At 45.6% G+C, this 12,428-nt stretch overlaps 1 protein-coding gene across 1 annotated transcript in view; it reads right to left on the bottom strand.

Moving 5' to 3' along the window:
- Positions 1–1,557: 1,557 nt before the first annotated feature.
- wnk2 (WNK lysine deficient protein kinase 2) overlaps positions 1,558–12,428 on the bottom strand; it is a 42,935-nt gene continuing 32,064 nt past the window's right edge. Inside the window, exons 18-29 of the mRNA XM_056300804.1 lie at positions 11,375–11,417; positions 11,018–11,179; positions 9,528–10,384; positions 8,218–8,275; positions 8,002–8,066; positions 7,297–7,886; positions 6,952–7,184; positions 4,382–4,600; positions 4,076–4,174; positions 2,699–2,743; positions 2,239–2,546; positions 1,558–2,108 (exon numbers count right to left, since the gene is read on the bottom strand). Of these exons, the coding sequence (XP_056156779.1) occupies positions 1,800–2,108; positions 2,239–2,546; positions 2,699–2,743; positions 4,076–4,174; positions 4,382–4,600; positions 6,952–7,184; positions 7,297–7,886; positions 8,002–8,066; positions 8,218–8,275; positions 9,528–10,384; positions 11,018–11,179; positions 11,375–11,417 (2,988 nt within the window). The 3' untranslated portion in view covers positions 1,558–1,799. The remainder of the gene's footprint in view (positions 2,109–2,238; positions 2,547–2,698; positions 2,744–4,075; positions 4,175–4,381; positions 4,601–6,951; positions 7,185–7,296; positions 7,887–8,001; positions 8,067–8,217; positions 8,276–9,527; positions 10,385–11,017; positions 11,180–11,374; positions 11,418–12,428) is intronic.

Below are 12,428 nucleotides of genomic sequence, written 5' to 3' on the forward strand. Positions count from 1 at the left end.
TCTCGACCAACCTGTACAGGGCACAGATAACATGTCAACATATCACCTTACCTGTTGTGATTGTAGCGAATTCAGGGGGCAGCCGGGACACGAACCCGGATCGCCCGCACCACGGGCGACTGCACTAACCAGTCAACTAAAGGGTCCGACCCGTTAGCCAACCGGCTAATCAAGTCTACTCATTCACGATCATTACACTACCCCCCTCCTTCAGGAAGCGCGTCCCTGCGCTTCAGCATACCAACTCCCTCACGCCGCTGGGCGCACGCGCTTCCAAAGGCCTCACGGTCTCACCATCCCACTTCTGACACCAATGTAGAGAATTCAGGGGGCAACCAGGAACCCCTACAGCCGGGACACGAACCCGGGCCCGACCCGTTAGCCAAGGGCTAGCGAGTCTACACATCCGTGGTCGTTACATTTGGTTGTTACGTGTTGTGATACATCACGTTTTCTATCCGACTCTTAACATTCATGTACTGCCGTCGTCTTTCACCGCCTCCATAACCTTCAGTCAGCAGACTGATATCTTACTGGACACAAAGGCAGCGGTATGTAAAGCTGAGGACTGCGTTAGCTGAGGTATGGCAATGATTATGACTTTAAGTGGACTCGTATGTGGAGTTGTTCAGCCCTCCTCACTGAATGATACCGGCGCCAATTTGTCAACATTCAACCGTTTAATTCCCCATCTCGACCTGTGCACATTCAGAATACCAGTGTATTCATGCAGGCTGGGATTCGTTTGGTAAACAGAGCAGACATGATCCGTGTATTTACCACCAGTGAGGTGACCAAGAGTTTCTCAGTGAACATAGAAGTTCTCACAGTAATGATATTAAATAATCTATCTCAACTTTGGACCATTTGTTTTACAAACTGCAACAGAACTAGGTTATATGGTTAAGGTTCAGTAGTCTTGATGTTTTCAATGGTTAAACAAGTGTCGGTGTTAAATACACAGTCATTAATTTACCTACGCCAACTCATTTAACTTTGAAGACAAACCCATTATATACAATGTCTACTGTTTACTTTGACCCTTCATGCTTCTCTTCAGAAAAGTGAAACTGCAGTTCAAGGCACTCTCACAGGTTATTTACACCTGAAGAAAAAAAATTCAAGTTCATTCAAATCTCTTGAGGATTATTTCAAGCGCTTGTGCTGGAAGCATTTCACTCATGAAGAAAGGAAGCGATCCTTGGATTGAAAGAGCCGAGTAAAGCAGCCGGTCCTGGCGACCAGAATGACAAGGCTTCACAGTGACGGCATGATGGTGACGGGTTAGATGTTGCACTAGGATACATACCTGCGGCACCTGCCAATGGATAATCTAATGTTGTCTGTGCAAACACACAAAAGCCATGTATATATATATATATATATATACACACACACACATATGGGTGATATATATGAGTGACACGAAGAGGAACTACTTATATACACTTTCAGTATGAATAACGAATATATATATAATGTTCCTGTACACCTAACACAGTGAAGTGTCAATGTACAAATATCAACCCATAAAAATGTCAAAAATGACTGGCCAATTATACAGCATGACTACCAGTAATATGTTGCACATATTGATATGATATGGGCATGAGGTATATTGATGCAAATTAATCAAATTACATAAAACTGAGTAACATGACAACATAATTGACTATGTACAAATGGCTATAATAAACATACATGCTAGTTAAATATGTACAGTATCTGCACTATAGTTTGACGAGCGCTATAACGGGATTTCTTTTTTTGGTGACGTGGAAGACACAATGCTACTCGGGTTAGAGAGTCCTAGTTTTGGGGTCAGGGGGCTCGTATGGGGGAGCCGAAGCAAGGGTGGGAGCATCCCAGGCTGAGGGCACGGTGGGAAAAGCAAACACCCCTGAAGTGATCGGGGACATGAACCCAGGCCACTGTGTCACACATAGGGGTGATGATAAGCCACTGAATGGAGAGGGACACTGTAGCTCATATCGAGGAAGGAACCCGGCAGAGGGGCTGGTCCTCATCGCTGACCGGTGCATTTCAGCCATCGGCCATGAAGGGGAAAGCTGGGGGCCCTCAGGACTTGCGTCTGCCCTTGATAGTGCCTGAGTATTTGGATAATATGGTGTTGAAAGTTCAATTTCACCATGGTAATAAACTGCATCTCTATGAAAACACACTCAATAATAAAATCAGTAGATACTGACATATCTATCATGAATGCACAGCACTCGCCTTTGTTTCATGTGTTTGAGCTGCTCTCTCGTCCCATAGCTGCCCCCCACTAAGACGGAGGGAGTTGGTACGTGGCCTTTCGGTGACAATAAGATACTCGCGGGCCCAGTCGTCCATCAGCCGTTGGAGATCATCAGTCATCGCAGTGTCATCAGAAGCTGTAGATCTGTCAGAGTACGTGTTTGTCTTGTTGTTGCTGTTGTTGGCTTGGGCCTGGGCCAGCCCCATCGCTGGCTGATGGGAAGGGGGTGTGGAACTAGCTGGTGGCTGCTGTGGTTGGCTGGAAAGCCCTGGCCCTGCTCCAGACCCTGAAAATGGCACGCACGCACACACACACACACACACACACACACACACACACACACACACACACACACAAACCATGCTGATTAATTTGACTGGCTATATCCTGTCATGGATTCTGATATAGTGATGTAATTCGCGTGGCTCATCTACATACTGCTGCCACGCTCTTTGCCAAGACACAATCGCTTCAGCGTTGACCCTATGAGGAAAGACAAACACACAAACAAAAAAATCAATAGATAGAAGTTTTCAAACGGCACAAGGAAAATGCATGCAATTGAATTGCCAGACAGCGTTTTTTAGTAGTTGGATATTAATGCAAAACGTAGGAGTTGGATAGTTAAACGGCATTACAAAAAGGGTAAAAAAGACAGAGATAGAGGATGTGAGAAAAAGACAGGAGAGGACGAGACACGAGAGAGCGAATGAGGATTCATAGCCTGCAGAGTCAGGCCAACATCATCAGCATAAGCATTACGTAAGGCAAAGAAGGACATATGCAGCCATGCTGAGGTGTCTGTTGGCTTGCCAGGCAGGGTGGATAAATCAGATTTGCCATGTGAATAGGAGTAGAGTTGAGAGGAACCAGAAAAGTATCTGATATGATATTAACACACTTGGGTATGCAGCTGAAATTTGATCATCCAAAGCGTTCACTTCCAGACTATTTAGTCCAGTCTGATGATAATGAGTAAAATCTATCTATCCAACCATCCATCCATTATCCAAACCGCTTATCCTGCTTAGGGTCGCGGAATGCTGGAGCCTATCCCAGCAGTCATTGGGCGGCAGGCGGGGAGACACCCTGGACAGGCCGCCAGTCCATCACAGGGCCCACTCACAGGGCCCCCCCCCCACACACATTGACACCTAGGGACAATTTAGTACGGCCGATTCACCTGACCTACATGTCTTTGGACTGTGGGAGGAAACCGGAGCACCCAGAGGAAACCCACGCAGACACGGGGAGAACATGCAAACTCCACACAGAAGATGACCAGGGACAACCCCCAAGGTTGGACTACCCCGGGGCTTGAACCCAAGACCTTCTTGCTGTGAGGCGACTGCGCTAACCACTGTGCCACCGTGCCGCCCGAGTAAAATCTAAGCAAAGAGAATTATTTTTTTAAAGGAGGCATGATTGCATGATGAGTGAATAATTGTCTCTCTGTTGATAAATGCTTGTAAATCATTCTTATTAGTTTGTGTGTTTTCAAGTTCAAGAATCGGAGTAAGTCTGGGTCAAAAATTCAATTCATCTGACCGTTTAAAACTTTTCGTTTCCCTCGACAATCTCCATTTTTGATGCAATCGAATAAACAAAGATTTGACTGCACAGGCAAAAGCACACAAGACTCAAGGACAGAGATTCAACCAGGTCCCAGGTGAGAAGGTGTGGAAAGTGAATAAGAGAAAAAAATAAGAACACTGTGGAAGGCCGGAAGAGGTAAACAGAGAATATAAATAGAAAAATGAAATAGATAATAAAATAAAGGAGGTGATGCCATGGAGGAGGAGAGGAGATACAAACAGATGGAAAGAGACACAGGCCCACTGAGAAATCTAGCTCTTGGCTTGCTACTGGATTTATAGGTCACTCTCTCAGATGGTAGGGGGTAGTTAGGCCAGCCTGTAGAGGAATATAAAGGAAAGAGGGAAAAGCACACCAGGGTAAGAGGAACACACACCTCTGACCAACCCAAACCTCTCAAAGACCCACACAGAAATAACAGATAGGAAATTACAGGTAGGTCCAAGGCGAGCCTACATGTTTTGAGTTGATTGTACAACTTCAGGCTACAGGATTTTCTTGGATGTGTGTGTGGCTGGTGGTCACCTTGTGTAGATGGCGCTTGTGTGCCAGCGCCGTCCCTGCGGAGCCCGGCATAAATGTTATCAGAAGACAGAGACCCCTTCAGGGAGCATGGCTGCTGGGTCTGAACTGGTTCTGAGGTGGAGCTGGGGAGGTGACTGGTGCCAGATCGAGTCCTGGAGTGAGCTTGGAATGGGCCTTTAGCTGGAGAACCATTTAAACTCACAGTTGGTTCACCCGCAGCTATGTAAACAAACATATATTGATTTACAGATAAGCACACACACAAACACGATGACACACACGCACTCCTACACGAACACATATTGATATTAATTCTGCAAGACATTAAATGAACAACCCGCAGTGGATGCACACAGTGGCTATCTGCCCCACTTCTGTCGTTGTTTTGGTGAGACTTCATAAATGTACATCATGTCGACCCGGTGGTGAGATAAGTCATGTTGCTTGTTGTCAGAGTGCTCGTGCTGTTGCAGTGTTCCACATAGTCATGGCGGTGCATGGCATTAGGGATTATAATGTTACAGGAACACATTTTTTAGTTCTCTATTTTGCATCCACTGCTCATGTGGCACACAGGTAGGTTTCATTGTCACAATCATCCAGCCTTTTCTTCATACTGTACATGTAGCTTGCCATCTATAGTTCAATGCAACTAATGGGGGACAAATCCACAATCCTCTTTAAGTGCAAAAAACTACCACACAGTTCAGCCAAAGCTAACATGATACTAAAACAGTCTATCAAATTCAAAATTAAAATTTACATTCGTTTCAATTGCTTTTTTCCTGCTTAGTGTTTGCAGTGGGGTGACTCCTGCATGTAGGCTATGTTGCAGGAAGTAGCACGGTAAGAAACTTCCATAACCGACGGGGGAAAAAATTTGCAAAGTTTTAAAATGATACTCAAATTTGCTATGATAGGGGTGTCCACTTAGCGTAGCGGTTTATTCTGTTGCCTACCAACACGGGGATCATCGGTTCGAATCGCGGTGTTACCTCTGGCTTGGTCAGCCATCCCTACAGACACAATAGACTCGGTGTATTAATGGTAGAGGCTAGTTCCCGTCGATGCAGAGAACGGAAATGGAGTAGAGAACGGTCAACTGAGCATGCGCGAAATGCCTCTACCATGCCTCCACACGCCCCGCGTAGCATCCAGGCGCTAGGATTCTAGGAAGACCCACCCCTACTCTGCGTCTGATTAGCTAACTTTAACCCTAACCCCGCCCTAACCCTAACCTTAACCTACCCGAACAACGGAGGCAACGAGTACTTGCACATGCTCAGTTGACCGTTCTCTGCATCGATGGGAACTAGCCTCTACCGTGTAGGTATTAATGTGGCGTTGCGGAACTTCCGGGTGTGTCTGTTTGCATAAGAACTTCCGGTACAACTGGATGCTTACGCTCTACTGAATCATTAGTAAAAATCAATGAATCAAACAGGGCAAAAAGGGGCGTTCAAGTATCAACACCGTGAATCAGGCTCCACTGAGCACTGTTGTGTGCCACATTGTGTGAATTCGGCACGCTATAATTCTCTTTTTAAAGTTTCCATTCATTCCCTAGTAACTGCGAGGAAAGAGCCAAGTGGCTAGCGAAGATTTGGATAGTGTGATCCTCCCATGCGCCACGTCCCCCTGGCGAAACTCCTCACTGACAGGTGAAAAGAAGCAGCTGGCGACTCCACATGTATCAGAGGAAGCGTTTGATAGTCTGCAGCCCTCCCCGGATCGGAGAGGGGACGAGACGACTCGGAAGACTGGGGTCATTGGCCAAGTACAATTGGGGAGAAAAATGGGGGGGGGGGGGGATTTTTTGTTGTTGCAATGATAGGCTGCTGTAGCATGATGCAAGTTTTGGATTTTTTTCCCCCCTCTTTTCATCTACATGGTGATGCTGGTCGCGTAGCTCGTGTCCTGGGCTGTTCCGGCGGCGTCTGGACACTGCTTGGCATCCTCCTCAACATATTCTTCATATATTTTATAATTCCATTATAATTCTGTTATCATCTTTCAAATGTTGTAAAATGCTGTTAATTGTGTAAACACAACATCCATTGCACGTTGTCCGTCTTGGGAGACAGATCCCTCCTCTGTTGCTCTCCCTGAGGTTTCTTCCTATTTTTTTTTCTCCCCATTAAAGTTTTTTTTTTATTTCTTTTTTAGGGAGTTGTTCCTTATCTGATGCGAGGGTCTAATGACAGGATGTTGTGTAGCTGTAAAGCCCACTGAGGCAAATTTGTAATTTGTGATATGGGCTATACAAATGAAATTGACTTGACTTGGATGAACAGTAGAGTGTTTTTGTTTTTTTTGCACTGAACAAGGATTGTGGATTTGTCCCCCATTAGTTGGATTGAAGGGGCTTGAGCTGCGTGTCCAGTATGAAGAAAAAGATGGATGACAGTGAAAATGAAACCTACCTTTGTACTACATTAGCAAAGAGGAATGGACTTCAAAAATTCTGAACAGTCCTTTCAATGGATAAAACATCAGTGTTGCTTACTCCTGCTTTGGACCCATTGTACATATTCACTTTGAAATACCACATTTGCTTGATAGATACTCACTGGTTTTACTGGAATCACTAGTTTTGGTTGTCACATTTCTAAACTGCTGGACAAGAGGGCTGAGGAGTTTGCCGGCTTTCAGTTTGTGCTTGCTGGATCTCCTCCTTCGTCCTGAGGGAGGTGCTGTGTGTGAGAGGCCTAGGCCAGGGGGAGGGGCTTTACCAAGGCGGTGATACAGCAGCTCTACTTCTCCTCTCTGATGGGCCTGCAGCTCGGAGATCTCCTTCAGATGCCTGAGGAGATGTATGAAGGAATTCAAGGTGAATTACAATGTTAGAAATCACAAGTGACTTTCTGTGCAGCCTACTAAATAAAACCCTGAGCTAAACCAAAAGCATGGCTCACTTCTCTCGGAGTCTCTGCAGTTCCCTCTTCATATCTGAGTCCTCCATCTCCGAATCGTTGTCGCTGCTGGCATTGGCCGAGCCATGCAAGCCTCCATGCCGGCTTGGAGAATCAGAGCTCTGCACGCTGCTGCTGCGTCCTGAGCGGCGGAGGAAAGCCACCGCCCTCTTCATGAGGTCACTTCCTCTGCGCTCTGAGCGAGCCTGTCGGGATGGTGTGGCAGCCGCCAGTTTGGCAGGGCTGCTCTCGGCCCCCGAGTCAGAGGAGAGGAAACGACCATGGACTGTTACATCCACAGGAACAGACGTGGAGGTCAGGGCACGTGGAAGGGAGCTACGCTTCGCCAGGGAAGGGGGCGTGTCCAGATAGAAGTCTGGTGGGGCTGAGTAGCGACTGCTGCGGGTCCTCAGCGTGATGTCATCCTCGGTGCTGACCACAGAAAAACGGCCGATTGTGGTGGAGGTGGCCATAGCCCCCACCTGGCCAGCATCTCCAATGTGAGCTGTAGGGTGTGCTGGTGAGGCAGCGCTGCTCCAGCTCCTCTGCTTCACATCTCGTCTGGTGACTGCCTCAGGAGCAGCAGAGATGATCTACAGAAAACAAAAGAACACATGCCTTTTGAAGCCTGTATTGGTTATGTTTGTGTAATAGTTATTACAGATGAACTAATCCGAAAGGCACTTCTTCTACCAATCAATCTCGCACCTTAAATTTGCCTCTTGTTCCAGAGCAGGAGGCGGAGTGGGGAAAATGTCTTCTTGACATGGATGCTGCAGGGAAATTACCACAACATTAAACACTGATGTACTCTGTGGCAACAAGCCAATGGTAACGCATAACTTTAAACAGAAATTAGTGACGGCGTTCACGTTCAATCCCACAGAGGTGTTAGACTGATAGATTAGCGCATGCTGTACGTACCACACACAGCTGAGTCACTGAGTGTGCTCAAACTATCCATTCTCTCTGGAATTTGTGGCTAAGGAGGGTAAGAAAATGAAGGATCAAAAAAGAGGGGAAAAAATCAAGAGCATTAAATATTGTTAATGGTGTCATCAGTCCTGTCATAAGGTTCTCAAAAGCATGGCAACAGTTGCTCAAAGTTGCTAAGATGGTGTAACAACATTTCTGAATGCTTATAACAGTTTTAGTCGCAGTTTGAGAAAGAGAGGGAAGTACTGATTTTGAAAAATATACACAAGGACTTAAAGTGGCCATTTCAAAGATCTCTGCTGTTTGTAAGATTACTATTTTTTGCTAGTGACTATCTTCAATGCTTGTTGGTCCACCAGAGAGGAGGTTTCCGCTTATTCTCGCTGGTGGGCCAATTACTGATTGCTAGCTAAATAAATGTGTTACTATCTTGCGTTAATATGCTAACTTTGTTGGACCAGAGAGGAAGTTCTGCATGTGCTCTCTGGTGGACCAACCGCTGCTGACTCAAAGTAAAACTCGTCAGTTCCCATCATGGTCCACGTGAGCATCTTGAGGTTTTTTTTTTTTCACGATAGGTCTCCTACCAACGCCGTTTATCACAATTCAAATGCTTTCAGAAGTAAAGACTGTCATGAATTAATGGAGAGTGAATTGAATCATTATTGTTTTACCATAGTCAGTGATAGACAGTAACAAAATGGATGTTCATTTCTATGAAGAAGTTCATTATTATTATTATTGTTATTATTATTATCCCTTTAAAGCCAGACTGAATTCAGTAATCAGAATTAACTTTTCATGTCTATAAACCTTGAACAAGGTATAAAAAAAACTTTCTGCAGCATTTTTTATTTGTAAATAGCTAATATTGTGTTTTTTTATCCCTTTATCTATAACTGTTCTCAGTTGTCTGAAGAATTGTGTAGGTGTGGTCTAGTCCTTGTGGATATTCATGAGCTGGCTTTTGATTGACAAGTGAAAACAGGTTGGCAGTAGGAGTGGGATCTGATTGGCGATATATGTAAATCAGTGTGTCTGATGACATCATAAGCAGCAGAAAAAAGATGGGCTGAGAGAGAGAACTAAGGGGAGCTCTTTTAAAAAGAGAATTTTTAAAATTGAATTCTACCTTATGTGCTTTTTTTCAGTAGAAAGAGACAAATTGGAAGTAATAAGCGACATTAGAAAATACTAGTGTTCCAATTTTGGTTTGACTCTGAAAAAGGCTGTCTGTGCAATTTCTTTAAAAAAAAAAAGACTTTTTCAGAAACAAAGGATGACTTTTCCACACTTACCAACTGCTCTCCGGCCCTGTAGCGTCCCTCGCCCATTGGTACTGGTGTGCTGTTTCCCGACCCCCCTGTGGCACTGTCTGGACCAGGTGGAGAGTGGACGTACTCTGTGCCTGAGCCGGGTGTCTCTGCTATGCTGCCTGATGGATACATTGGAGCATACTCCTGGTAGAGCAGGTTCCTCAGTTTCTCATCTAGAGTCTTTATGGTGCAGTCCACAAAGCCACCTCGAGCCATGCGACCCTCACCATCCGACTCACCAGGACCTGCAGTGTGTTGGGACGGCCCTGGACTCTGAGGCAGTGAGGGAACTTTGGCTGCACCCACACTGGCAAAGGGCTGCTGCAGCACCACGGGGTGCTGGGGTCGGTCACCCCGAGCTGCAGATGGGTAGGAGACAGACAGCGGATCTCTGGCTTTGCCTGGCTCCTGGACTGGAGGAGTGAGTGCTGAGCCACCCTGTGCACCGCTCACATCCAGAGATAGGGGCATGACCAGTGGGCAGCAGTGCACTTCTTCAACCACAGATGATGCACAGCTCACCTCTGCCATCTGCTGAGCAGCATGGATGGGGGAGATGGAGAGCAGGGGCAGCCCCTGTGACTCCTCCATGGGCAGGCTGTGAGGGGCCGAAGGGGCCCGAGTAGGAACCCCCGCCGGCTGGGCCTGCTGCACATCGGACTGACCGGAGCTGCCGATGTGCTCCTCTGACTGAAGGGCCGGGGGTGCGGAGACAGGAGGGGACAAAGTGGCCAAGAAGAGTGGGTCTGTGTTGGACATAATTGGAGGACTACAAAATCCGTAGCTTTCAAAAGTAAAGCCTCCACTTCCACCAGACATTGTTGAAGATGACCCTTCCTCTGCGGCAAGGAAAACAAAATAATATAAAATGGAAAAAGAGGAGTCAATGTGAGGACGTGCAAACTACTTTCGAGACATTCAAGACATCATTCCAAACATAAAACAAAGAAGACGCAAAAGCTGAATTTTTTTTTCTTTTTAAAAGGAACAATAAGTTCATCCACTAAACAATTAAATGAAGATAATATCCACAGGAATCGTATGAATATGCTAATCTTAGCAGCGGCTCCCACGTGGGAATATATGGCTTAGCAGCCAATTAAACTGCTTAACTTGGATGGATCCAAATGGAATTGGCTCCCAAGGCGTATATTCCCACATGGGACCTACCGTTGTGTTCAGACCACATCATAGCAGAATTTGTAGGGCTGTAAGATTTTTTTTACAACCATTTAAATGGTTAGTATAATTTTTTGCAGGAAAAGCACTACTTTAAGTTGCATATTCATATGATTGCCATGGATATGTTCTTCTTATTCAATTGTTTAAATAGATCATCATAGGTCTGTGATACCCACGACAGGACAGCAGAAGGTCTGTCATTTAGCTGCCACAAGATAGCGCCATTGTGCCTGTTTTTCCATGGAGCTACCAAATGGTATGCTGAAATGGTACTCTGCAAACAAAGTCACCTCTGGCTGCAGCAGTGCCTGCAGTGCCGCCGTCAGCAGGCTGGGCGGTGGCCGAGCTCCCGGGGGACTGGGCCATGGTGGCATCAGATGGAGTGTCCTGGCTGGACGTGGGGGTCTCCTCCACAGGGCAGATGATAAACCAACGTTTTCCTGTATGAAGAACTGCATGCCGAGAGTTTGGGTCTGAGTCTGCTGACAGATTTCTACAAAGTACTACATTACTCACTCAACCAATGTAGATGCGGCTCATGTCCGACCCAGACAGTCCCTTGAAGCCATTTGTGGACTTATGAAAAAAATAAATAAAGGCATTGTGAGGTTAATAGATGACTGCACTTCTAAGAGAAACTAACTTACCATTCTGCTGATAGACAACCTGAGACACTCCCGGCAGCTGACTCTATAAAGAAACAGATAGACAGACACACAGACAGACACACAGACAGACCACATTACTTAAACACTAGGTTGGTTGTCTCTAATGAATTAAACAAGAAACTTAAGAATGTCCAAGTCTTTTAAACCTCTCTCTCTCTCTCTCTCGCTACATATATATATATATATATATATATATATACACTACCGTTCAAAAGTTTGGGATCACCCAAACAATTTTGTGTTTTCCATGAAAAGTCACACTTATTCACCACCATATGTTGTGAAATGAATAGAAAATAGAGTCAAGACATTGACAAGGTTGGAAATAATGATTTGTATTTGAAATAAGATTTTTTTTACATCAAACTTTGCTTTCGTCAAAGAATCCTCCATTTGCAGCAATTACAGCATTGCAGACCTTTGGCATTCTAGCTGTTAATTTGTTGAGGTAATCTGGAGAAATTGCACCCCACGCTTCCCGAAGCAGCTCCCACAAGTTGGATTGGTTGGATGGGCACTTCTTGCGTACCATACGGTCAAGCTGCTCCCACAACAGCTCAATGGGGTTCAGATCTGGTGACTGCGCTGGCCACTCCATTACCGATAGAATACCAGCTGCCTGCTTCTGCTCTAAATAGTTCTTGCACAATTTGGAGGTGTGTTTAGGGTCATTGTCCTGTTGTAGGATGAAATTGGCTCCAATCAAGCGCTGTCCACTGGGTATGGCATGGCGTTGCAAAATGGAGTGATAGCCTTCCTTATTCAGAATCCCTTTTACCCTGTACAAATCTCCCACCTTACCAGCACCAAAGCAACCCCAGACCATCACATTACCTCCACCATGCTTAACAGATGGCGTCAGGCATTCTTCCAGCATCTTTTCATTTGTTCTGCGTCTCACAAACGTTCTTCTTTGTGATCCAAACACCTCAAACTTGGATTCATCCGTCCACAACACTTTTTTCCAGTCTTCCTCTGTCCAATGTCTGTGTTCTTTTGCCCATCTTAATCTTTTTCTTTTATTGGTCAGTCT

Source organism: Lampris incognitus, chromosome 2 (genome assembly GCF_029633865.1).
Source record: "Lampris incognitus isolate fLamInc1 chromosome 2, fLamInc1.hap2, whole genome shotgun sequence".
In the NCBI taxonomy this organism is placed as follows: Eukaryota; Metazoa; Chordata; class Actinopteri; order Lampriformes; family Lampridae; genus Lampris; species Lampris incognitus.